This window comes from Chiloscyllium plagiosum, chromosome 15 (genome assembly GCF_004010195.1).
Source record: "Chiloscyllium plagiosum isolate BGI_BamShark_2017 chromosome 15, ASM401019v2, whole genome shotgun sequence".
NCBI lineage: Eukaryota > Metazoa > Chordata > Chondrichthyes > Orectolobiformes > Hemiscylliidae > Chiloscyllium > Chiloscyllium plagiosum.
Window position 1 is genome coordinate 44208709 of NC_057724.1, and position 26960 is coordinate 44235668.

The 26960-nt window shown below is 41.5% G+C and overlaps 1 protein-coding gene across 1 annotated transcript in view; it reads right to left on the reverse strand.

Annotated features, from left to right (window-relative positions):
- stard8 (StAR-related lipid transfer (START) domain containing 8) overlaps positions 1–26407 on the reverse strand; it is a 62095-nt gene extending 35688 nt beyond the window's left edge. The window contains exons 1-4 of the mRNA XM_043705304.1: positions 26320–26407; positions 20453–20534; positions 11295–11358; positions 5576–6900 (exon numbers count right to left, since the gene is read on the reverse strand). Of these exons, the coding sequence (XP_043561239.1) occupies positions 5576–6900; positions 11295–11358; positions 20453–20534; positions 26320–26407 (1559 nt within the window). The remainder of the gene's footprint in view (positions 1–5575; positions 6901–11294; positions 11359–20452; positions 20535–26319) is intronic.
- Positions 26408–26960: the final 553 nt, after the last annotated feature.

Genomic DNA, 26960 nt, shown 5'->3' on the forward strand with positions numbered 1-26960 from the left:
CTCCCACAATCCATAGATGTGCAGATTAGGTGAATTGTCCATACTAAATTGCCCATTATGTCCGTGAATGTGTAAGTTAGGTGCATTAGTCAGGGGTAAATGTAGAGTATAGGGTAGGTGAATGGGTTTGGGTGGGACACTCTTCGGAGGGGCAGTGGGAACCTGTTGGACCGAAGGGCCTGTTTCTAGACTGTAGGGATTTTATGATTCAAAGAGTTCTGAAGAATGCCAGAATCATTGTACTCCTGTTGCAATACATGGCGGACCAAGCTTTGGGAACGGAAAAGAGTGTAAACGTATGAGTTGCATCAAGGCGCCATGTGCTTATTTAATAACCTTGAAAGTTTAGAAGCCATGGTCACAATAATTAACTATGAACTCTGCTCACTTTATGAACACACAGGCTACATGGAGGATCAGTACTTGGACCTGAGCTACTTATAAAGACATTGAGTAGAAAACTAAACAAGCCTTACACAACCTTCTAGATTTGACTGGGAGAACAGTACAACCACTCATGCAGATACAGAAATCTCAATGGCCAAAAAAACTCAGTAAGCAATCAGAATTCTAGGGGTTACCATTGATCAGAAACTAAACTGGTCTAGCCATATAAACAATGACTACAAGAGTAGGTCAGATGCTAGGACTCCTACAACAAATAGCTCACCTCCTGACTCACAAAGCCTGTCCACTCTGTACAAGTCAAGTCAGGAGTGTGATGGAATCCTCCCCACTTGCCTGAAAAGGGTGCGCCTCCAACGAGAAGCTTGCCATCATCCAGGACCCCCAAAGTCCGGTTGACTGACACCACATCCACAAGCATCCACTCCCTCCACCTCCGATGCTCAGGAGCAACAGTGCGTGCTTTCTACAAGATGCAAAAATTCACCCAGGCACTTTGGAAACACCTTTAAATCCATTACTAACATTTAGCAGGGTAGCAGATACATGGGTACAACATGTCATGCAAATTCTAATCCAAGCCACTCATCATCCAGACTTGGAAATATCTTCCTGTTCCTTCATTAATACTGGGTCAAAATCCTGGAACTCCCTCCCTGTCAGCACTGTGGTCTACCTACAGAAAATGGACAGCAGTAGCTCATGATGAAAGATCTCCAACATCTTCCAGGGCATTAGAGATAGACAATAAATTCTGGCCTCATCAATGAAAGCCATACCCCATGAATTAATAAAATTTCACTGAGGTGCAGTTGCTGCCCCTTTACCACAAGAACTAACTCAATCTTAATCTGCACTAGCTTTTATCCATCCGCAACAATTAATTCCATCTCTTCTTATACAGCATCCAGCAAAACACTGCAAAGAGGCCAGTTTGGAGATTCTCAGCTCCACCTCCAAAAGAGGAAGCTACTGAATGCTCAGAAGATCCATTGACATGTTTGGAAGGGAGATCTCTAGTCTCTCAACAGCCATCTTTATATGGCCTAATAACTTTGGAAGGAGACAGGAAACAGTACTCATATGGAAGAGTCATGGCTGTACCCAGGATACCTTCAAATAAGTTGCGATCATGATGATCACTGGAATGGGACTGCCATCCAGTCCTTCAAAGTAGAAGTCCTCACCAGTAGACAACACACACAGTTTGGAGGTAACAAACCAGAACCCCCTTAAATCAACATCAATACAGCATAGCAGACAGTCAAAGAAAATGACAGCAAGCCTGTATATGCCTGATCCCATCATTCTCTATTACCTCCATGGTCAAACTTCACCTGCCTCTGCTCCTTCTGTAATCTGTACAGCAGTGATTGGAAGTTATTAGTCCAGCTGGGCTTGGTGACAAAAGTTAATTTATAGAATCCCCACACAGTGTAAAAACAGGCTATTCAGCCCTTCGAGTTCACACTGACCCTCTGAAGAGCAATTGTTACTATTTCAAAGTTTTCTTTGGAATAGTACCAAAGCCAAAATGACACCAACGACAGCATGGTCTACAAGGTCAGTAAGCAGATAATTAGCCAGAAACATTAGCAAGATAACAATTTTATGAAAGGAACTCCTGAGTTCTCAAATCCATAACTTTGTTGCCTCATGTTATGCCTACAGTGGCATGAAGGTTTGTCAAGAAGGCCATATTATGGTTTGTGGAGAGCTCAGTTATGTGACCTTATTCAATCACATTTTACAACCAAACCTTTCAAGCAACATTGGGAGTACATTTTCACCACTAAGCCACCATGATAACACCTACCCACTTCCCCTCACCGACTCCTTAAGAAATAAAAGCCAAGTCTAGTCCATATCATAGGCCATGTCCTTGAATACTTACAAATCAATGTTCATTGAAATATAATTAGGAAATGGAAATTTTGGCTTCAATTTTTAAATGCTTATTCTCATTACAGTTGATTAGTTGATATGAGATAATTATTGAGCACAACGTAATTATGATGGTTAGAGACAACGTTTTTTAAAAAATTTTGTTTCCCCGCCCCCGAAGAGGTGTAAAATGAAGCCAGGTGAATGGAATTACTGAAGTAATGGAGGCATGATTACTGCAGCATCTTAAATTCCATGAGTATTATTCTGCCCCTAAGAAAAGCAACTTTTCCACACACTTTCCATGAACTGACAGTCATTTTGAGTATTATTGGATGCAGCTGACTTTCAATTTATCATATCAATTCTCAACTTTGTTTTTGTGCAAGTGACTTGCACGTTCTACTTGCGATGCACAAAGTCCCCTCCCATCCTTCATGCTCCATTTTGTCTCACTATTCCTGTGACTCCTGAGAGCTTTTAACCATCCCTCCCAACCCCCCTCACTCACCATTTCCAATTAGCCTTTTGTGTAATAATTAATATATGCCCACTTTACCCACAAAGCTCTTGACTTTGGAATTTTGCGTCACATTTCTGGCCTTATATCGAGAGGCTAGTTGCTGGAGTGTGTTGGAACCCCTGTCCATTCCAGAACGGAGTTCCTCTCCAACTTACTGAGGGCCCAGCCTATTTTCAATTGTCCCTATCACAGTCACCATTCCCTCCGTACCCCAGTACACGAAAGCCTTGAGTTAGCCATTTTATCAGAGGATACTATGGACTGCTCCCTAATGAGCCTCCTGACCATTACTGATGAAACACTTGAGGCCACATCCCAGACTTACATGGTTGGACAGCCCTGACTGACCCCAATTCACTATCTGGACTGGCATCTCAACAGCATCTTAAACGACCTACTTGTAAATCCACCAACTACAAGGATGTTGCCAGGGTTGGAGCTTTCGAACTATAGGGAGAGGTTGAATAGGCTGGGGCTGCTTTCCCTGGAGCATCAGAGGCTGAGGGGTGACCTTATAGAGGTTTATAAAATCATGAGGGACATGGATAGGATAAATAGGCAAAGTCTCTTCCTTGGGTAGGGGGAGTCCAGAACTAGAGGGCATAGGTTTAGGGCGAGAGGGGACAGAACTAGAGGGCATAGGTTTAGGGCGAGAGGGGAAGATATAAAAGAGAACTAAGGGGCAACTTTTTCATACAGAGGGTGGGATGTGTATGGAATGAGCTGCCAGAGGAAATGGTGGAGGCTGGTACAATTGCAACATTTAAAAGGCATTTGGATGGGTAGATGAATAGGAAGGGTTTGGAGGGATATGGGCAGGTGCTGGCAGATGGGACTAGATTGGGTTGGGACATCAGGTCGGCATGGACAAGTTGAACCGAAAGGTCTGTTTCTGTGCTGTACATCTGTGACTGTGACTCTATGCTTGCACTTGACCGTCAGGACTGACTGCAGCCTGATTTACCAGACAGGAAGGACATGGATCCCCAGATGTGGTAAGATCTGTCACCTGAGTGACTGCAGTCAAACTCCTGGAAACCTCTAGTTAAACACAGAAGTAAATGAGTGGCAAGGCAGCAGGTTAAGATGCATCCTGCACTGATGCAGGAGACGTATCTGTCTCCCATGTGCAACAATGCCTGACAGATGCAAGCAAATTACATTGGAGATCAGGGACACATGAAGTGTTTGAAGGGACAATGGGGTGCACCGAGTTATGCAGAGAAGAAATATGATAAGGTTGTGGTTTGCTGACGCCAACTGGTATGAGAGAAGGTGCAGGGCAATGATAAAACATGAAGCCTGCTAGTTTTGGGTCAAAAATATCGCAGATGCTGAAAATCTAAAACAAAACAAAGAATGCTGGAGAATCTCAGTTCTGAAGAATTATACCAGACTTGAAACATTAATTCTATTTCTCTCCCCACAGATGCTGCCAAACTTGGGGTTTTCTCCAGCATTGTGCTTGTTTTCCCAGCTGAATTCCTTCCTTCATATTCCAATAGGGAAGGAGCAGCCAATTGCTGTGCCATAATGGATGCTTTCAGCATGTGTCAGGATCAGGATCAAGACTTCGTCAAAACATTTTTTACATCTATGTTAATGAATTGATGTAAATTACAGTTATGTAAATCTGTATAAATATTCAGAAAGAATTGGTTACAAGAAAGTTTTGCATTCTTAGAGTACATCAGGTCACTCAAAGACTTAAAAATGTTTCAGAGTTCAAGTACAGTGACTTCAGTTAAGATGAAGAATGCAGCAACATTGTTCTTTTAAAATTTGTAAAATTTGTTCTTTTTATATCTGTTTAATAACATAATCCATTTTCAACAGTTTTCATAACATGAGAATGCTGGACAGAGCAAACTGTACTTTGAGAACTTCATCCGAACTACCAGGATCTCAATCTATCATCTTACCTGAGGAATAAAATAGTAATAATCAAATAGAATAGCAATTTACAGTCACTTTTAATCAGAGACAATTTTAGTCACAAGTGACATATAGGTAATCATTTCCAATGATACAACACACAATATCACAATCAGATTTGTCTTTGTGCTGTTAAGTTCTGTCCTGCAAATTTCCCACCGGGTGTTCCTTTTTCGATTCTACCTGACAATATACATTGAGAGAGTTGCAATTTGAAAATTCCCCACCGATGGCACACTATTGTACACAGTGATCAAAGTACAGTATCCAGTCCTTCTGAAGTTCCCCCTTCCCCAGAAAGGAAGGAAAGTTCAGTAAATGAAACATTCAAAAACAGACCACGAGTTTGGATTTCTTATCTGTGCAGAGATAGCTGATTTCAGTTCAGGCTGTTAAGGACAGTACAGCTAAATTAAGTTCCTTTAGATTGGGATGGTGTGAAATTGCTTGACCATTACGCCCACTCCAAAACAATTCTTCACATGAAAGCTTCAGCGATAGCTATTAGGCTGTTATCTGAGGAATGCATCAGAGATGACTTCCTCTTCTCCTTATCCAATGCTCACAAAATGTACAATTACAAGCGAGAAATTTGAAAATTAACAATGTTTAAAGATCAGAAATAGTGTTTGATAGCAGACTGGAGAATATCTATTGCCACCTTGGCAGAGATTACCGAATTCAGGACAAACCAGTGTTGAGCAATAAACTTCCCCAATCTTTAGGGCTCATTATTACAAGTGGGTGAAGAAAATCAAAACATATTGAAAAAGGCTATTTTACTGATGATCCAGATGATAAATCAACAAAGCGTCAGAGATCACTAACCTGTTTGTTCTGGTTAATGAAGCCCCTACTCCAGAATCTCTCCGTTCCCTGATCTCTATCTCTTCAGTTTCAATTAATGAATTCCCAGTACTGTCAAAATCACTTGCAGAGGTCCCCACATCAGACATAGAGCGGTCTTCAAAATTCAGACCTTGCGAAGGAAAAACGGTCTCACCAGTGGAATCAGATTCTGTGTCATTAAATTCTGTGCATACAGTTTTTGACCAGAGGCCCACAGACTCCTGTAACCCATTGACATGCTTTATAACATCATCTAATTGTTTGAAGAAGTCCTCACGCCCAACTGCACCATTGTATGGATGAGATTCGGGCACATTATCATAAATACTTCGCTTGCTCCCAATGGAGCTACATGAACCCCTTCGCCCCTGAAACAGAAGCCCTTGAAAGTTGTTGATGCTACTACATGCAGACATTCCAAAGGGCAAATTTTCTGATTTCCAGTCCACTAAATGATCACCTGCAGCTGGACACAGGCTTTCTATGGAAAGGGCTTTGGGGAAGGTCCCTACTTTGTGGTTTGTGGGGACACGGACAACATAGTCTTCATGAGAATAAGGCTCATCTTTTCTATTATGGTTGGAGGCCGTAAGCCCCATTTCATAGTCCTCTAAGTATAGTCCACCATGCATTATGCTGTGGCTGCTTCTGGAGTTGAAGACCTTTGTGTGTCCAGAGTCAACAAGCTTTGCAAGATTTGATGGAGATACATCCTTCGCCAAGCCTTTTGCTGGCTCATTAAGTGTTTTCAGAGGACTGGTGTTCTGTAAAGGTTCATGGTGCTGTTGTGATACTATCTTGACACTTCTTCGTTCTTTGCTCTTTGAAAGGGCTTTGTCTTTACCCCGAAGAGTTCTAAAACGAAGAGATTCAATTCGCCTCAAAAAACTCTTAGTCCTGTGTTTTCTGGGATTCTCCAAGATGTCTAGAGTAGTTTGTGTTCCAGTGGAAACAAAGTTGTCACTTGAGCAATCATTATTCTTTTGTGCTGCTTGAGAATGAACCATCAAAACACTCCCTGGACTTTCCTTTGATTCCAGCTGACTGCCTGAATAATGACCTAACAACTCCTCTTGGATGCTCCCAGCACTGCCGTTACTGCAATGCTCAGAACAAGGCTCAGGATCACTAAGGTCAGACAGCATACTCTCCCGACTGGCTGATTCCTTCATTGTTGAGCTCAGGATCTCAGCACGGTTCGACAGGAAGTCAACAGTTGTCAACCGAGACCATCTTTTGCTTTCTTGCTGAAACGCCCAGCGATCACTGATTGCGCAGAGATCATCTTCTTCAGAATCATTACCCTAGAAAGATAATGCCACAGTAGTTACAATATATAGTCGCATCAGGGGAAAAGGAGAGAAGAAAATCCAGCCTTTAATTGTGTTCTACCTGGTCCCAGATTCCAATTGAAACACAAATGTTATCCCTTTACTCTTCAGCAGCAGAGAACACAATCGTACCTCACAGCTTAGTAATATCTGTACCTGACTATTTTGGGAGATAACAGCAATGAAAATCCCATGAAAGTGAGGCCTTTGCACTCATTTCTTTGAATAGTAACAGGTGCAAACTGCTCTGACCTATTTTGTGTCAACTAACTCAAGGAATAGACAAGTATAGTTGAGAAAATTTATTGTTTCTAATATTTTGTACTGCAGTGACTAAAAGACATTTTAGCATGTCCTGAGGTTATAAAATCTATGCAAGTGCTTTTTTTCCCTCAAATGTTTCTTTTGCAGAACATGTTCAATACCTTGTTACATTCCACCCCATAGTCTTTTGCAATGGGTTTTATTTAGTGACACATTGGGGAAACTATCATAAGTCCTCCTTGGATATTTGTCCCTCTCTTTCCTGAACCACTCCAAAATAAAAATCTCTCTTTACCAGACAGCAGGAAGCTCCCCTCCTCCAGGCTGCCACCATACCATAAATAAAAAAAGCAGCCTCAGTCAAACCAGAACTTTGACTTTCAGGCCAACATTTTCACACCCACGTGTGGTTTTCCTCTGTTGCACCCTATGGCTAGGCTCAACAGTGCCATCTCATCATCAACTCACTACAGGACAAACTGAGGCAGGTGCTGAACTCGTGATGCTGCCAGTTAATGTTGAAAACTTTTAGTCACCCAACCTAGCAAATCAAAGGAATGCTCGATTAGGTCTGAAGAGTGACAATAAAATTAACATTGAGCCTTCCAAATATTCTATTTCAGATCTTCCAACTTTATCATTCAACAATGATCTTTGCTGGAGTTCAACCTCTATGGGCAGTTATACTCTATGCCAAAGCTAAACTTAAATGGAACATTTTTACACTGACACACTAGTCTGGGTGGAAGAACTTCTTGTGGTCTGCAGGTGGATATTGAGTGTACAGCTGGTTACATAATCCAGGGAATAGAGGGAGGGGACGGAGGGGGCCTTTAAATAGTTAAGGGATTTTTTTAATTTCAAAAATATACTTCATTCATAAAATTGTTTTGATATCTATACAATTTGTGATGCCATACATATGTATACATTCCATTTCTTTACATACAGAAATCAGAATTAATCATTCATATGTACAAGTCTGTACATTGACCATCCAGTTATGTTGCTGAGATGTCAGTGGGGCCCGATTACTGGGTGGGCCCCCTGTTCTTCTTAGGCAGGCAGACCTTACACGCTGGTCTTTCCCCACCGCGCCTTGGCGGCAGCTGCCCCAAGCTTCAGCACATCCTTCAGTCAGAGTCAACTCCTTCAGCTGGAAGATCAACAGGTTTCGGACAGACCAAAGAGCGTCTTTGACCGAGTTGCTGATCCTCCAGGCACAGTTGATGTTCGTCTCTATGTGCGTCCCAGGGAATAGACCGTAGAGCACGGAGTCCCATGTCACGGAGCTGCTCGGGACAAACCTCGACAAACACCACTGCATTCCTCTCCAGACTTCCTTTGCGTAGGCACATCCCAGAAGGATTAGAAAGTGGAACAGTGACTTTAGGTTAGAAAACAGGACGTGGAGTAGGAGCTCTTTATACTGGTATAGGACTCAAAGAGAGCATGGTCAGAGTACAGAACACTATAGCTCGAGAGAGACAAAGGCTGAATGAGTGCACTGCCAGAATTTTGGTTCAAAGCAGAAATTCAATGGTGTTTCCTTTTCAAGTTCAATTTTAGAAATAAAGTTAGATCCAAACAATAGCCTTTAGATTATTTTTCAACCAACTTGTAATGACATGCATGAAGCATAGTGGAACGTCAGCCCAGGCCTTCTGGCTCAGAGGAGAAAGTGAGGTCTGCAGGTGCTAGAGATCAGAGCTGAAAATGTTTTGCTGGAAAAGCGCAGGTCAGGCAGCATCCAGGGAACAGGAGAATCGACGTTTCGGGCATAAACCCTTCTTCTGGCTCAGAGACAGGGAGACAATAGCTGTTAAGCTAAAGTAGCCTAAATAAACGAGGTAACTGCCTGACTGTGGGAGTTAGACAAAAAGAATTAAGTGTTCGATTTCTAAATGGAGTAATGATCACTGGAACTAAGAAGCAACTGCTTAGATCCAGATGAGAAAAGGTATTGCTTGCACCAGTGAGGAAGGAGCATGGTGAATGCACAGGAGACCTTGGCTGCAGTGAGATGAAGCCAAATCAATATACTGCTGGAAATTCAGTTCCAAGGGGACAGGAGTGTGTTAACCAAGATTTAGCACAAAAAGCAAACTCTTGAATGAGAGCGCAGATAAAAGGGTGGATTGAGAGGCAGTGAGGCCAGTGATGGAGCAGCATCATGTACCACAGAGTGATGCCCGCTCAGGGAAGGAGCTGACTGGGGAGTAGAACAGGTTAATATTTCTAGCCTTCAAAGTAAAGGGTCTTTAGCTTGTGATGAGATTCCAGGGTTTTCTTCCATTTATTTAAAAATAGCTCAATGTGTATAAGACTTGCATCACTTCGTGCTGATGAAAAAAACGTGGTTCTAAGCTTGGTGTGGATAGAATAGGATTTGGTTCATGGGGCCCTGGCACTGGGGCAGAAGGGAGCAGTTTCTGTGGGACACACTTTACTTGAACCATGCTGGGACCTGTACCCTGGCAAATCAAATAACTAGGGTTATAGAGAGGAACTGAAGGGAAGTAAAAAGGTGATGACAAAACTGATAGTAGTCTATAGGACTCCAAGAGTGGCTATACAATAAAAACAGACAAGATGATCAAGCAGAGTTAGCATAGCTTCATAATGAGGAATTTATGCCTGAAATTTATTAGGATTCTTTGTGGTGGTAACAAGCAGGATAAATAAAGGGGAACCCGTGAAGGTAATGCGTTTGGATTTTCAGATGGTTTTTCCATGAGAGACTATGCAAAAACACCATGGTGCTGGAGGTAGTATATTAGCATGGAAGGAGGCTTGGCTAACTAATTAATGACAGAAGTTGGATAAGGGAGGTACTTTTCAGGAAAGGAAGCTATAGCTAGAAGTGCCAGGCCCTGCTGTGGCCACAATTATTTATAATTATTCGATAATGGAATTACTAGTCAAGTTTGTGGATGACAAAAATGGTGAAGACAAGTGGCGTGAATGAAACAAAGGTTGCAGAAAAACATAAATCAATTAAGCAAATGGGCAAAAACTTGGCAAATGGAATATATAGTGGGAAAATTGGAGGTAATGCAGCACTTTGGCAGGGAAAATAGATGATTTATATAAATACAGAAAGCTACATCAGAGAGGGATTTGGGATGCCACATGCATAAATCACAAAAAGCTCGTATCCAAGATCAGAGGGTAATAGGTAAGGCAAAAGGAATATTGGTCTTTATATTAAAAGTAAGTAGGGAGATCTTGCTAAAATTATACAAAGCACTCACCAGAACACAGCTGGAATATAGTGAACAGTTTTGGGCATGTTATCTAAATAAAGATATACTAGGATTGGAGGAAGCCCAGAGAAGGTTCACTAGATGTATTCTGGGTGTGGAAGGACTGTCTTATAAGGAGACATTAAGTCAGTTGGACATGTACTCACTGGAGCTAAGAATGGAAGCAACCTTATTGAAACATACAAGATTCTTAGCAAACCTGACTCACCTTAACCCTAACTCTTTCACAGGGTAGTTGCAGAAAAGTTGATCCCTCTTATGGGAGAATATCAGGTCAAAGGGCAAAATCGCAGAGTAAGGCGTTGCCCTTTTTTTAAAAGGCAGAGATGAGGAGGAATCTCTTCTCTCAGAGTAGTGAATCTGTAGAATTCTTAACCAGAGAGCTGTAAGACTGGGCTGTTAAGTATATTCAAGGTCAACATAGATTGGTTTTTAATCAGTAAGGGAATCACAGGAGATGGAAAAAGGCTGGGAAATGGAGTTGATGATGATCAGATTAGGCATCATCTCATTGAATGGTGGAGCAGACCTGATGGACTGAAGGGCCTATTTCTGCTGTGACATCTTATGGTCTTAATAATTGGTCTCTGGACTCAATGATTCTACCTAGATCTAGTTTCATTTACACCAGACACTCCTATCAAAGCCTTTCCTTTTTTCTAAAGAAAAAAATGCCAATGCAGCTTTACTAAATTATGCAAAGCATTATGAAAAAAAGTCATCTCATTTTCAAAAACAACTTTGCAACTGGCAACTAGACCTCCAACCTTGAAAAAAAAATGAGGAAAGCTTGGCTAGAAAGAAAAGTGGCCAGTACAATTATTCGAGAATGCTTACCGACTTCCTGTTAATGTTGACATCAAGCTTTATATAAGCATATTTGTTTAGAGTCATCAGCCGCCTGAAGAGAAAAAAATTAAATTAAGCCATTTTATCCACACGTCTGATTCGCAAATTATCAACTACAAGACCTCATCTATAAATCCACTTCAAAGTGAGATTTATTGCTGACAATGTCAGTCAGCAGCTTCACTTCTGTAACGCTGACATTTCCTGCATTGCAATTCCCCAGAGATTTTTTCCACTTTAATTTCCTGTCCTCTCTAGATGACGTTGACTCTTGCTGCTGTACAATTCAACAGGTACCAGTTGTCCGCCAGCACCTTTCCTATGATTGAGAATGGAAATAATGGACAAATACTGAATTGGATCATAACTGAAGCCTACAGTCTACACCCGGATGTTTAATTTTCACCAAGACTCATGATTGTGATCAGAAACATTTAGCACATTTTTCCAGTCTAGCCCAGGAACATCTCGAACTACTGAGATCGGATAACTCAGCACAGATCCAGAATCAAAGTTTCCTCTGCAGTATGCAGCGCGTTAAACTGTCAGAAGCCGGAATTTGGAATGAACTGGGTATCCTGGCATGTCAACATTTAAATTATAAGATAAATGATTTTTTTCCGATCCATCGCACAAGTGCCACAGTTCAGAGACACCACAGACCATAGCAAACTGGCAGTACATCTTCAAGGAAGGTGACAAGCTTGCACTAGTACATTATTCCTCCATATTCTCCAACACCTTAACCACAGAAGCAATCATCTTAACACCCACAAACAAAGCTGCATCAGGACATTGTTTCAATGAGCCACAACACACTGCAGTGCCCAAGAACTACAAACAGAAGAGAAATACCTATACAACATATTCAAGAAAAACAGATATCCAATAAACACAGTCCACTGATTTCTCAACATCAAACCCAAACAAGCTGACACAATGCACCCAGAAACTCCAGCCACATTACCTTACATCAAAAGGCATCTCTGAAATGACTTCCAGACTACTCAGACCTCTTGGCATCATGGTAGCCCACAAACCTACCAATACACTTAAAGAGTGACTAGTGAACCTAAAGAATGAATGGGGAAAAAAACTGTAAAACGAATGTCATTTACAAAATAACATGCAAGGACTGTAACAAACACTATATTCGAACAAATAAGCAGAAAGTGAGTAACCAGGATAAACAAACACCAATGAGACATCAAAAGTTATGGCCCACTATCACTAGTATTCTTACATACAGATGAAGTACACCAGTTCGACTGGGACAATACATCCATTATAACACAAGCTAAACAGGGACACGCACAGGAATTCCTAGAGGCCTGGCATTCTAACCAGAACTCTATCAATAAACACATTGCTTTGGACCCCATCTACCATCCTCTGGGAAAAACCAGAAATGATAATCACCCACCTTAAGAAACCAAGACACACAAATAGAAAGTGGGACATAACACCAACGCGTCACCGGAGGCTCATTGATGTTATCTAGTACAGTAACAAAAGATCTGAAAACAAACCTTCCAGCTCAGCAAGCAAGCTTACATCCAGAACCTCAACCTGAGCTATAACTCTTCTCAAACAATCGCTAACAGTTATCTCAGTGGGAATGATTAGGTTGTGGCTCACAATCTCAAATGCATTGCAGCAGCTGATGGAGCACGTGACAATTGGAGGACTACAGGAGACCAGGAATATGCTAAACCCTACTTTGATGCAGGTAACCTGCAATATGGGCAGCACAGTGGCTCAGTGGTTAGCACTGCTGTCTCACAGATTAGATTAGATTCAATACAGTGTGGAAACAGGCCCAACCAGTCCTCACCGACCCTTCAAAGAGTAACCCACCCAAACCCATTTCCCCCTGAATGATGCACCTAACACGATGGGCAATTTAGCATGGCCAATTCGCCTGAACTGCACATTTTTGGACTGTGGGAGGAAACCGGAGGACCCGGAAGAAAACCACGCAGACACGGGGAGAATGTACAAACTCCACACAGACAGTCGCCCGAGGCTGGAATCGAACCCGGGACCCTGGTGCTGTGAGGCAGCAGTGCTAACCACTGAGCCACAGTGCCGCCCCACAGTGCCAGGGGGTCAGGTTAGATTCCTACTTAAGGCGACTGTGCAAAACCCAGACAGACATTCTCCCTGTGTCTGCGTGGGTTTCCTCTGGGTGCTCCGGTTTCTTCCCACAATCCGTAGATGTGCAGAACAGGTGAATTAGCCATCTAAATTGTCCATCGTGTTAGGTACATTAGTCAGGGGTAAATGTAGGGGAATGGGTTTGGGTGGGTTACTCTTTGGAGGGTCGGTGTGGACTTGTTGGGTCAAAAGGGCCTGTTTCCATACTGTAGGGAATCTAATCTAATAAACGAACAGTGTAGTCATGAGTTGTCCATTGGCAAGTGAGCACATTTCTTTCTCAATGAAGTGGTTGACAACTCGCACAGAGTCAGGTCCAGCAGAAAACTCCGTAGCTACCAGATGTGTGTGCTTGGACTTGTGTTGTGTCAATAAATTGTGACTGGTGAAGCTCCCAGCCAAGGGCACAATGCTGACCTTGGGATTTTACCGACTGATATCGCTAGTTCACCATACTACTGATGTTTGTGTCAATTCTTTTAAATGATTAAGTGCTCTTGCATGTGTCACATATTAGTAAATCCTGTAGGGGAAGATAGAAGAACAATAGTTTATTTCTCAGTCACACAGAAGCACTGATGACCATTAATCAGATTTTGAGTCAACCAGATTTGGAAAGGGGTGGGGATGAAGTAACCTTGAATAAACTTTGAAACATAAAGGCCACCACAAAGCAGATGATACTGAATTTTGCAATAATTAATGTAAATCTCTTGCTGACTACAACAACACCACACAAATGTTTCACGTGACAAGTCTGCAGCCCTTTCCAGGAAGTGAGCTATGTTTAGTTCACATTCAAAATGTGGTCCCCTGCACAAAAAAAAAGGAACAGATACACCAGATTAATGAACACAGTAAGTTATCCTGTAGATGAATGCACCAGTAAAAATATCCCTATCCATCCTACTACCCTGTCACCTTGCCATCCTACTCTCTCACTGCATACCCATTTACTCACATACTAAAAAGCTACTTAAATGTCCCAAAGCCATTCAGTGCATTAGTGAATGAGGCTTTCTAGAATATGGCAGCTAGTCCTGTCAGGGGAAGCATTGGCTTTACCCAATGAGCCTGCATTACAAAGAAGGAATCCAATCAAAAACTTGGCACTTCTGAAAAGGCCAGGTTCAGAAATCCTGGCCAAAAGCACGAAGCTCTGTCACTGGGTTAAAAAGCAGGTGCTGAGTGGCAACCACTGGTGACCACAACTACTCAGAAGCTTTGGCCCTTTATCTGTGAACTACCTGAACAGGATAATTCACATTGTGCATGGAGATTGCTTCTAATTAATGTTTAGGCAGCAAAGACTATCACCTGAAGTGGGTGAAGAGACAAAAAAAAAGTTAGGTTGGAAGCATCAAATTTTGAACCAGAGTCTGCTTGGTACACATTCTATTAAATAAGAGGAAGAAAAATTTTGCTGGTTTAGCTATTGGTTATTGATTAGTTGTCACTGGAAGTAGTCCAGCCGTTGAGTCAACATACTACCTAATCCTGACTCCCATCATTTCAACTCCAAACTTCAAATTGAGGACAGAAGGGACTTTAATCAAGTATGACAGAAGCTATGCAGTACTAGTTACAGACACCAACTCTCTGCAATTAAACAAAACTTTTCTAAAACTAACCTCACTTTACAGCAATGGGTATACCTCTAAGTCTACTGCACAAATGCTAATGACCCCAAATGCAAGTAAGTAAAAATTGGTCAGAAATTGTGATATTGACAGTTTGACAGCACAGTCCTGAGAGGCAGATGTACTAACAACGCTGGAAATTCAGTAATTTCAAGAATATTTGAGATACTTTTCTTGAGATCTTAGATTCACCAATGAATATTATAGAAATTTCCTTGCATTCACTTAGACAAAGGGCAACAGTGTCAATGGCTCACAAAGCAATTTACTAACAGTGCAGGAAGCAAGGGCACTCAGCTGTCCCTAAGCCAACAAGTCAGTGCAAAAAATATTAGTGCCCTGACTAGGAATGCAACACGAAGAGTTAGTGACATCTTCCAAGAACATACTTGGAACAAGACTGCCCATAAATGATCAATCTGCCCTGAAGTAGTTATTCAAAATGCCCAGAAAGCACATGCTCTCAAATTTTACTTATTACTGGTCGCTTATAATTTACAGCCTTATATTAAATCATCCCACTTTAGACTTCACTTGGAATTCAATTATTTGGTATATGTATTTCAACATATCCTTTAGAGGAATCAGACATCAACTATGGGTTATTGCTATCTCACAACAATCAAGGATCATTCTCACTTTTCATGTTCATCTGATGCAGAAGGCAAGCCACAAGACCAGAATGAGAACAGATACTAGGGAAGGACGCCATACACAATGTTAGAAATTGGGAACTGCTAGAGCAGCTGCAAATTACTAGTTCCTATTATATTTCACTTGGTTCATAAACTGTCAGCAAATATCATGGAAGCATTGGACCACATCATTACAGTTGGAAGTCACACATCAACACTATTTCTCATTTCATCTTCTAGATGCACCATAAGAGGAAGAAAAAACAAACCCCACATTAATTGGGAGGTCAAAGAGTCAGAGATGTATAGCACAGAAGCAGATCCTTCGGTCCAACTCATTCATGCCAACCAAACATCCTAACCTAAATCTAGTCCCATTTGCCAGCACTTGGCCCTTATCCCTCCAAACCCTTCCTATTCATAAATCCATCCAGATGCCTTTTAAATGCTGTAATTGTACCAGTTTCCACCACTTCCTCAGGCAGCTCATTCCATACATGCACCACCCTCTGCGTGAAAACATTGCCCCTTAGATCCTTTTAAATGTTTCCCCTCTCCCTCTAAACCTATCCCCTCTCGTTCTGGACCCCCCAACCCAGGGAAAAGACTTAGTATGTCTATCCTATCCATGCCCCTCATGATTTTATAAACCTCCCAACATGACCTCCCAATTCCTGTACTCAATACTCTGACCAATAAAGGAAGGCATACCAAATGCCTTCTTCACTATCCGACCTACAACTCTACTTTCAAGGAGGTATGAACCCGCACTCCAAAGTCTCTTTGTTCAGCAACATGTCCCATGCACTTACCATTAAGTGCATAAGTCCTGCTAAGATTTTCTTTTCCAAAATGCATCACTTCCCATTTAACTAAATGAAACTCCATCCACCACTCCTCAACCCATTGGGATCTAGATCAGATGGGCCAATGTACTTTGAGGTAACCTTCTTTGTAGCCTACTACACCTCCAATTTTGGTGTCATCTGCAAACTTACTAACTCTACCTGTGTTGACATGTAAATCATTTGTATAAACAAAAAAAAGTAGTGGACCCAGCACCGATCCTTGTGGCACACCACTAGTCACAAGCCTCCCGTTTGAAAAGCAACCATCCACCACTACCCTCTGTCTTCTACCGTCAAGCCAGTTGTATATCCAAATGGCTAGTTCTCCCTGTATTCCGTGAGATCTAATCAGTCTCCCATGCGGAGCCTTATTGAATGTCTTACTGAAATCCATACATTTCAATTTCACTACTCTGCCCTCAGCAATCCTCTTTGTTACTTCTTCAAAAAAACTCAATCAAGTTCCTGAGACATGATTGCCCATGCACAAAGTCATGCTCTCTATCCCTAAATCAGTCCTTGCCCTTCCAAACACATGGCATAGTGAGAATTTCACAAGATTAGAAACTCAGACCTGGCCAGAGGGACCATGGTTCAAATTGCACCATAACAGATGCTGAAATTGGAATTCAAATCTGGAATTAAAAGTCTAACAATGACAATTAAACCATAGTCAATTGCCATAAAACCCCATGTTGTTTACTAATGTCATTTAGGGAAATAAATCTGCTTTCTTACTTGTTCCAGCCTACATATGTTTCCCAACCCACAACAATGAGGCTAACTCTTAAATGCCCTGGTAGGCTGTATTTAAATGGCTAAGTATCTTTAAAAAAGGCATGAAACTGGACAGCTAGGCACTAGAACAGGCAAAACACAGCCCTGCTGACCCTACAAACTGCTCCTTACTAACCTGCGTGGGTGAGTGCCAAAATTGTTCAAGCAATAGTCTGACATTGTCTGCAAGGTATGTAAGCATGGTGATGAAACATCGGAGAACAAATCTACCAGCTGAGCAAGCAAACTTACAGCATGATAATTCTGAGTATACAGCTAGTTCCCACACAACACCATCCCTGTTCCACCAACTGATGAATGATGAGGAAGCACCAAGGCAGCAAGAATGGAGAACACACCCTCGGTGGGGCACGTCAATGTTCATCATCAAAAGGGACTTAGCAACATCACTACTGATGAGGCGGAGTGTCCTAAAGGACCTTGCTGCCAGACTCTGTCTGTGATAGATGGCAAAGGGACTAAGAGGGAAAAATATACTTGACTCATTTGCTCCATCTACTCATGACAGTATCAGGAGGAGAGACCGTCATACAGTCATAACGGGGACACATCTTGTCTTCAAATTAAGAATACCATCCATTGTGTTATGCAGCACTGCCATCATGCTTAATGGGACAGAATTTCCAACAGATATAGCCACTCAAACCAGGGCAGGCCAAACACAGGAGTGTGTGTACGCCAAAAAGCAAATTATTGCATTTGCTAAGCATTTCTCAACCAACAGATCAGATCTAAGTTCTGCAGTCCTGCTCCATCCAGTCGTGAATGATAGTGAACAACTACAAAACTCATTGGAGAAAGCAGCTCACAAACATGCCTATCTTCAAATGATGATAATTTTGCATATTAATGCAAAAGATAAGGCTGAAACATTTGCAACAATCCTCCTCCAGAAGTGCCAAGTAAATGATTCATCTCAGCCCCTTCCACAGATTTACTTCAGATGCCATTTTTAGCCCATTTGATTCACTCCATGTGATGTCAAGAAATGATTGAAGGTGGTAGGTACTACCAAAACCACAAGGTTCTGAAGGCTTGTGTTCCAGAACTTGGAACAATGTCCCTACCTAAGCTGGTCTAGTACAGATACAACACGAGTATCTAACAATGTGGAACACTGCTCAATAATATCATTCACACAAAAGCAGGATGCACCCAACCTGGGAAATTACCATCTTATCCATCTGTTCTCGATCAGCAGTAGTGGTAGAAGAGGCCAATGTCATTAAGCAGCACTTGCTCAGCAACAACCTGCTCACAGACACTGTATGGATTCTGCCAGGCCCACGATTTCATTACAGGCATGGTTCAAACATGGACAAGAGTTGAGTTCTATATGTGAGGTGAGAGTGACTGCCTTGACATCAAGGCTGTATTTGACAGAGCCTGACAAAAGAACTTTAGCAAAAATTACAGCCAATGGGAATCATATGCAAGAGTCTCTGCTGGTTAGACTCATTCCAAACTCAAAGGAAGATAAGCAATGGAGGTCAATTATCTCAGCTCCAGATGTCTGCAGGAGTTCCTCAGGATAATATCTTCGGCTGCTCCAATGAGCTTTCCTCAAACAAATTCAGATGTGGAAATGTTCACCTATGTTAACACAACGTTCAGCATATTCACGACTCCTCAGATACTGAAGTAATCCATGCCCAATTGCAGCATGCTTGTATCTGGCCTTGGTCTGATAAGTGGCAAGTTGCAACACATGGTACACAAGTGTGAGGAAATGATTCTTTCCACCAAGAGAATCTATTCATCACCTGTTCAATGGCATTGCCACCACTTATTCATACACTAACATCCTCGGAGGTTACCACTGACCAGAAATAGAACTGAATTACCCATGCGAATACTGTGGCGATAATAGCTGGAAAGATGCTAGAAATCGTGCAACAAGTGTGAAGCATCCAGAACAAAGCAGCCCGTTTGATTGGTACATACACCCCCTCCACCAGACACTCCATGCACAATGCTGCAACTTTCTACAAGAGTCACAACAGAAATTCAAGAAACCTACTGAGACAGACTATCCATAAAGACATGGGCAACAGATACGGAGGGAATACCACCACCTGCATTTCCCTCTAAGCCATTCACCATCTAATTTGGAAATACCTCACCATTCAGTGTCACTGGGTCAAAATCCTGGAGCTCCCTTCATAACAGCATTATGGATGCTCCTACTGAATCAGTGATCCCCAGAACCCAAGCAAGCAAGGGCAGCTGGAGTGTTAGACCCTAAGAATGAAGCGGTCAATGACAAAAAAGAGATAATAAAATCAATAGTTGAAAAGGCTCACAACCAGTTTTTAAAAGAAGATTACATCAAATGTATGTGCAGGTACTTGGGACTATGTCAGAAAGTCTGTTGCAGATACAGAAGTTATTTACCATATTAAATCGGTTTACATGATAGATGGTCTTATGCCCGAAACGTCGATTCTCCTGTTCCCTGGATGCTGCCTGAGCTGCTGCGCTTTTCCAGCAACACATTTTCAGCTCTGATCTCCAGCATCTGCAGACCTCACTTTCTCCTTACATGATAGATAACCTTGCAAACCAAAAACCACATACTGGAACTAACTGCTAAAGGTCACATAACACTGCCCTAAGAGCAATCTATGCATCAATTGCAGACTTTCAGTTACTGATGTCAAAATATTCATTTAACAACCTTGACCCAGACATAGTATTGCTATCCTGCATTAAACTGACATGGTCTCTGATCTGGATATTACTTCCCTATAATCTAGAAAAGCCACTTATGGATGGAGCATGCTAAATCTTATCAGCCCCAATTAACCACACTACTGGCAACATACCAAAGAGTTGACATAGAGTCATAGAGACGTACAGCATGAAACAGACCCTTTGGTCCAACCCGTCCATGCTGACCAGATATCCCAACCCAATCTAGTCCCACCTGCCAGCAGATGGCCCACATTCCTCCAAACCCTTCCTATTCATATACCCATCCAAACACCTTTTAAACGTTACAATTATACCACAAAGAGAGGTGGTGGGGTTAAAATTGTAAACACTCGATTTCAGAAAAAAAAAGTTACCTGCACAGGGATTTCACAGAATCACTGTCGAGAAAATCATGATCCTTCTTGACAGCCGCAATGTCGATAGGAAACTGAGAATCTACAAGAAAAAAACACATTTACAAATCACCTTCTCATATACTCCATCTATCACTGAAAATTAGTCATTTTTTTTCCTCAAATCTACTGAAGGATCACTAAAACCAAAACTCTTATTCTTTCAGAGTTTCTGCTGGTCCTGAATATTTTAACATTTCTTCAGGTGCTGAATCTCAGAGATACAGCTCCATCCACAAAAGAAACCCTCCAATAGCACTTTTGATGGGCATCTTTTGTATTTAAACACAGGCAATTCTGAATTTACTGAACTTGGACCTTTAGAAGAGCAGCTCATCCACTGGGAAACTAAAGTGAAAATGCAACACCATTTCATTCCAACTAATTCCAACTAATTCAAGAAATGGTCAGAAGACCAGCCACAGCTACACCTGAACATCCCCAATTCACTTCTGGCAAGTGAGTGACAAAAAGTCACAAAATTACCCTGAATTGAAGGTTGACAGATTACAAATAGAGAAGTATAACAATAGAACTTTGCTACCACAACATCTCAACAATACAGTTAAAAAAAATCCACAAAAGTAAAATATGGTGGATGCTGGACATCTGAAATTAAAACAGAAAATGTTAGAAGTACTCAATAAGCCATCTGACATCACAATTTATTGAGTATTTCAACTAGCTTCAGCTTTTGTGACAGAACTGTACTACTGAGAGTCAGTTAGCTGCAGAGCGCTAGACCTCTAGCAACAATTGAATTAATTCAACAAAATCTGGAAAAAAATAAATGCAGCAAATAAAAGGGAGAATTGTGACTACACTGGTATCACAGATCACCTGAACAAGTCAGTCAGCTTAAAGACATTAGATGAACTACATCTGCAATGTCCAAAGGAACTAAATAATGAAAAATGCATTTGTATGGCAGGAGAGAAGAAATAAGAAAAGCAGAGGCCAAAATAAACAAAACATTTGAGAGAATCTTCGGCGCAAGTAGGTGATACGATTAGAGGTGGCAAGGGTGCGTATTCACCAAGGTGGTCGCACATATAACCTTGCTATCATCTCACTTCCACCAGAATTAAGCACTGGGCATGAAGCCATAGAGTTAACCTTCCTGCCCCACTGCAAATAAGGTATTTATGTGGGCAAAGATCAAAGGGGTTCAGATTGCCAATGAGAAATAACCCAGTGGCACATAGGCATATCATCATGCAGTGTTCTTGATAACCACTATCTGTGGTTATCAACTGTCAACTCAAAGGACTGGACATTAGATTTGGAGGTTACTTTCCTACTTGAAGCCACTGACCATCTCTCTGCGTGACTGTATCCTTACTTCCCACGTATTATTCTCCTTATGTCCCCCAGCCCAAGAACTATCGCTCACACTTTGCCTCAAGTCCTCTGCAATCCTGGACCTCTGAGGATGGAGTCGTATGTCCCGAAGCAGCCATGGCCATCTCTGTGCTAATGCTAAACAGAAAAGACAGTAGCCTCTGATGGGCCAGCTGCTATCACTGGTTAGGATTTTCATGTCAAGACTCTCAATGTCGAAAGGAAGGTGCATTAGTAACCCCTCTGCTGGCTGATAGTGAGTGCTTTGGGTCTTCCCTGGAGAGGCAGCCAGCAAGCCACCTTCTCCCACCTGCCAACATCTCAACAATACTCTATCAATGATTTCAGTACATCTGGTGTTCCCAGCAGTGACTCCAAGCCAGTTCAAAGAGGAAATCTGTATCACACGAAAACTAGGCTAAAACATTTGGGATATTTTTGGGATGCAATCAACTTTCCTGAAGGAAGCAGTCAATGTATGCTCACATGGGGCCCAAGCTGTTAGTCTGAAGGTGAAAACGGATTAATGGAAAGGACATTTGGCTGAAAATCATTTTCCCAATATGCTCTACTTCCAGTAATTGTTCTGTCAATCCTCCAGGATCATTTAAAAGTTGCAGTCAAACCTTTATTGCTACAAACATTTTGCCTTAATTAAACATTTCAAGTACTGTACAGACTTAGGCTAAAGCAGGAAATTCCATTGCAGGAGATAACAAATACTTAAAGTGAAAGTAGTTGTACAAGTTAATCTTTTGTGAACTCAGCCATTTTTGACAATTCATAAATTCCAATAATGTAAATATAACAGTGTGCGTTTATCTGTTCAGATAGTCCCAAGGCTTAAATGACACTGGTACGGAGAGGAGATTCAGACTCAAGTGAAGGTGATAGCAGGAAATCAGATGTTTCTAAAACCTCAAGTGAATGCTGCACACCTTAAAAAGGAGATGCACACACATGCTGCAGAGGATGCAGACTGCAAGAGTGAGGCACACAGGTTCTCCAATGTTACTGTAGGCTGGGGTGGCTGAATGTAAGGAGCTTAATCTCCAGGAGTCAGTTAGATTACAGCAGTACCAAGTAAAGCTTGGCTCATAATGGACACTGGGAAGATAGCAGTACATTGGAAAATGGCCAAAATGGTTTCCAGATCAAAAACAAAGACCAAACTTCTTGTTTTGTCAAGCACCCAAACCCATTAATCTTCATAATTTTCCATGTTCTTAACATGAACTAGGAGTAGGCAATTCAGCCCCTGGAGTGTGCTCTGCCATTCAGTACGATCATGGCTGATCTCAACTCTACTGCAACTCCACTTTCCTATTTGGTCCCTATAATTCTTCAACTCATTAGTAATTAAAAATCTACCACCCCTTAAATTTACTCAATGTGCCACATCTATCACATGCTGAAGTCTACAGATTTGAGATCTTTTGACAGAAGTAATTTCTCTCACCTCAAAAATCACAGAATCCCTACCCTCTGAAGTGTACGTCACTTAGTCACAGCCCCCTATCCTATCGCTCTTAACCCCACATTTACCATGGCTAATCTACCTAGCTTGTACATCCCTGGACACTATGGGTAACTTAGCATGGCAAATCCACCTAACCTGCATGTCTTCGAACTGTGGAGCACCTGGCGGAAACTCACACGGACACCGGTAGAATGTGCAAACACCACACAGTCACCAGAGACTGGAATCGAACCCAATTCCCTGATGCTGAGGTAGCAGTGCTAACCACTCAGCCACCACGCCACCCCACCGGATGACTTATTATCCCATATCCCCATTAAGCTTTAAAGAGCTTTGCAGAGTGAAAGTTGCAGAACCATTTGTGAAAAGTGCTCACAGCCGAGCACTAATATAAGAGTTCCACCCCTTTGTTCTGGACTCATACCACTAGCGGAATCAGTTCTGCTCTGTCTACCTTGGAGTCCTCTGCTGAAGGCAGGTCCAAACCACAGAGCTGCCCCACAGGTTAACAAGGAGACAGGTAGAGAATCATCTCCCCTCTAGAATGCTGGCAAATTCCCAAACTGATTCTCAGTAGCTGACTGGCTTCCTGAGATACTGTGACAATATGCATGCTGTAGCCTGAAGCTATAGACATAGTACTATGTAACCTGACCAAATTAATTAAGAGCCTCAGAATTAAAGGCACCTCTAGGCAACAGCAATTGTAATAGGATTGAATTTTACATCCAGTTTGAAAGAGAAAACAGTGGGACTAAGATTTGTTTACAGACTGGGTCTCTCAATTTTTCTGTGTTTTAAAACAGTGGACTGAAATGAGAATGACCAGGGATTTAAAGAGATGGTAGAATGTTCTGAAAACAAGTTAAGTGATACCTCGTGAAGCCTGTTTATGTCGCTGTGTGATACAGCGACATGCAGTGATGATGATCACCAATCTGTCCTCAACCACCCACGTCAACATGACAGTCAAAAAAAGCACAGCAATGTCTTTACTTCCTCAGCAGGCTAAGGAAATGTGGCATAAGGACTTTTACCAATTTTTATGGGATGCTTTCTATACTGCATCATATCTGGATGCACTAGAGTGTGGTATGGCAACTGCTCTTCTCAAGATCACAAGAAGCTACAGAGCTGTGAACACAGCCCAGTGCTTCACACAAGCGAGCCTTCCATCTATTAACTCCATCTATACTTTCCACTTGCTTGAGAAAACAACCATAATCAAAGACCCCTCTCACCCCAGTTACACTCTCTTCCATCAGGCAGAAGATATAAAAGATTTTTGTTTACACTTATCAACAGATCCAAGAACAGTGCCTTCTCTGCTGATATCAGACTTTTCAATTGACCTCTCAAAAGGTTCATGTTGAGCACTCTCTCTCTGCACCTTTTCTGTGGCTGTAACACTGTATTCTGCACTCTGTTCCTCTAACCTGAAACACTTTGTATGGTACAATTTGTCTGTACTGGCACCAGAACAACACTTCCCACTATCTCAGTGCATGCAACAACAAATCAAATCAACTGTTTGGGAACCTATCGATTACTACCACAGCGGTCTCCTTTCCAGTTTGAAATTTCTCATTTTTAACCAGGCTGATTCTACGTCTTGATTTCCAGTATCTATCACTTCTCATTGCAGCACTCCCCTTCCTTCACTAACAAAACTGCTCCACAACCTTTTCTTTCTTGTCTATTCTTCTGAAACACAAAATGCTTCCATATTCATTCCCAAACCTGTTCTGCCTGAAACTACATAATTATCACCAAATCATCCCCATTTGTTTCCATTCACTGTTTACTCATTAATTTAGTTCTGAATGCCGCATGCATTCAGGTACAAAACCTTTAAGTTGTACTATAATTAAATTCCCTTACATTATGATGATGTTTTGGTGCAATATCATATCCACACATTTTGTCCCTTCCTTATATTTTCTGTTAATAATCAGCCCCACGACTAACCTGCAGCCTTACTTTTTCCTTTAACTTTGATTCCTACTTTTCCGTGAAATTGAACCCCATTCCCCTATTTAGTTTAAGCTGTTAAGTAATTGGATTAAACTGATGATCAACTGTACAAGAAACATCTCATTTAAAAAGTAATATGGATTCGGAATAGAGATTCTGCCTGACAAACATCTGCCTAACAAAGACTGTCAGGAATTTTACAACATGATGCAGATTTACAACAAGACTTCCACAGATATCTATACAAAAGCTAATGCAGTGGATGCTCAATGAACAGCTGTAATAGCAGTGGAAAATTAACTGAAAGCCGCATTTGCCAAAATTTTTGCGGGTCTTGTGTATCCAAAAATTCAAGTTATCGATCAGAAGTGCCCCTCAGGAAAATCCCAGGATACCTGTTTAAATGTTGCAACATATGAACTAGATAAACAGGGTATTTCCGGTGAAGAAAGAACTGTTTACATAAAGGTTGCCCAAGGTTCTTATCAGCATAGAAAAAATTAAGCCAGAATATTACTCCAAATTAAACCACGGAGGGGAACAAAAGGACACAGTTTCAAACCAGTAAAATGTGATTTTAGGACCATTTTTAGGAAATTCTTCTTAACAGTGTAAATCAACATTTGAAAGAACGCATCAGATGGAGGCAAAAACTTGGAAATATTTTTAAAATGAGCAATGTATGGTGGTCAGGGGGAAAAATGTTAGAAGGTCTTTAATTAGACAGATTAACTGAAGCTATGTGACCATCCTTATCCATAATTACCAAGGTGTTGCGAATAACATTCAAATAAATAACACTGTTTAGCTTAAGGAAAATCCTCATAGGGAAAAATAAAGACAGACAACAAAGGGGAAAGATCCTGTTTGTAGGTAATTTTAAAAGGGGAACAAAATCAAGTGTGCATCCCATGTTATAATGGCAGAGCTAAGCAAATTTCTCAGAGTTTTTCCCATTGGCTGGCCTCTACTCCTACATTCTTTATAAAAACCAAATTAAAACAAATAAATAAGGCACAAACACCATACCTACCTTCATAGAGCTGTGCATACTGAGGAAATCCTGCTGCCCGCAGCCAATCACACACTTCCTTAGCCTTCAGCTCTGTAATAGAGTTCATTCAATTAACTCTTGCGAAGCCATGAAGTTGAAAGTTACACAATGTGAGAACAAACAGCAAAACAAAAAAATATTTTTGATTTAAAACATGAACCTACAGCCCAGAAACATTTTGCCCAATTTGGTCCATGCCTACAATTATGCCATTCCTGAAGAAGGGCTAATGCCCGAAACGTCGATTCTCCTGTTCCCTAGATGCTGCCTGACCTGCTGCGCTTTTCCAGCAACACATTTCCATCTACAATTATGCCAGACAGACATCAACTTCCTCCCACTCTTTCTCATTAACCCATAAACATAGCTTTCAATTTGTTTTCCATGAGTTCATCCATAACCTCCTTAATTGCATCCATGTTATTTGATACCTTATAGTTGCATATTCCATATTCTTGACACACTTTGGTGCAGAAGTTTCTCTGGAATTCCCTTTTGGCTTTTTTTGCAACCATCTTACATGAGCAGCTCGTGGTTTGTTTCACTCGACTCCAGTCGGAAACATCTTCTGTATGTCTATCCTGTCAAATCCCCAGTTCACTCTAAAGAGTGACTGGTTA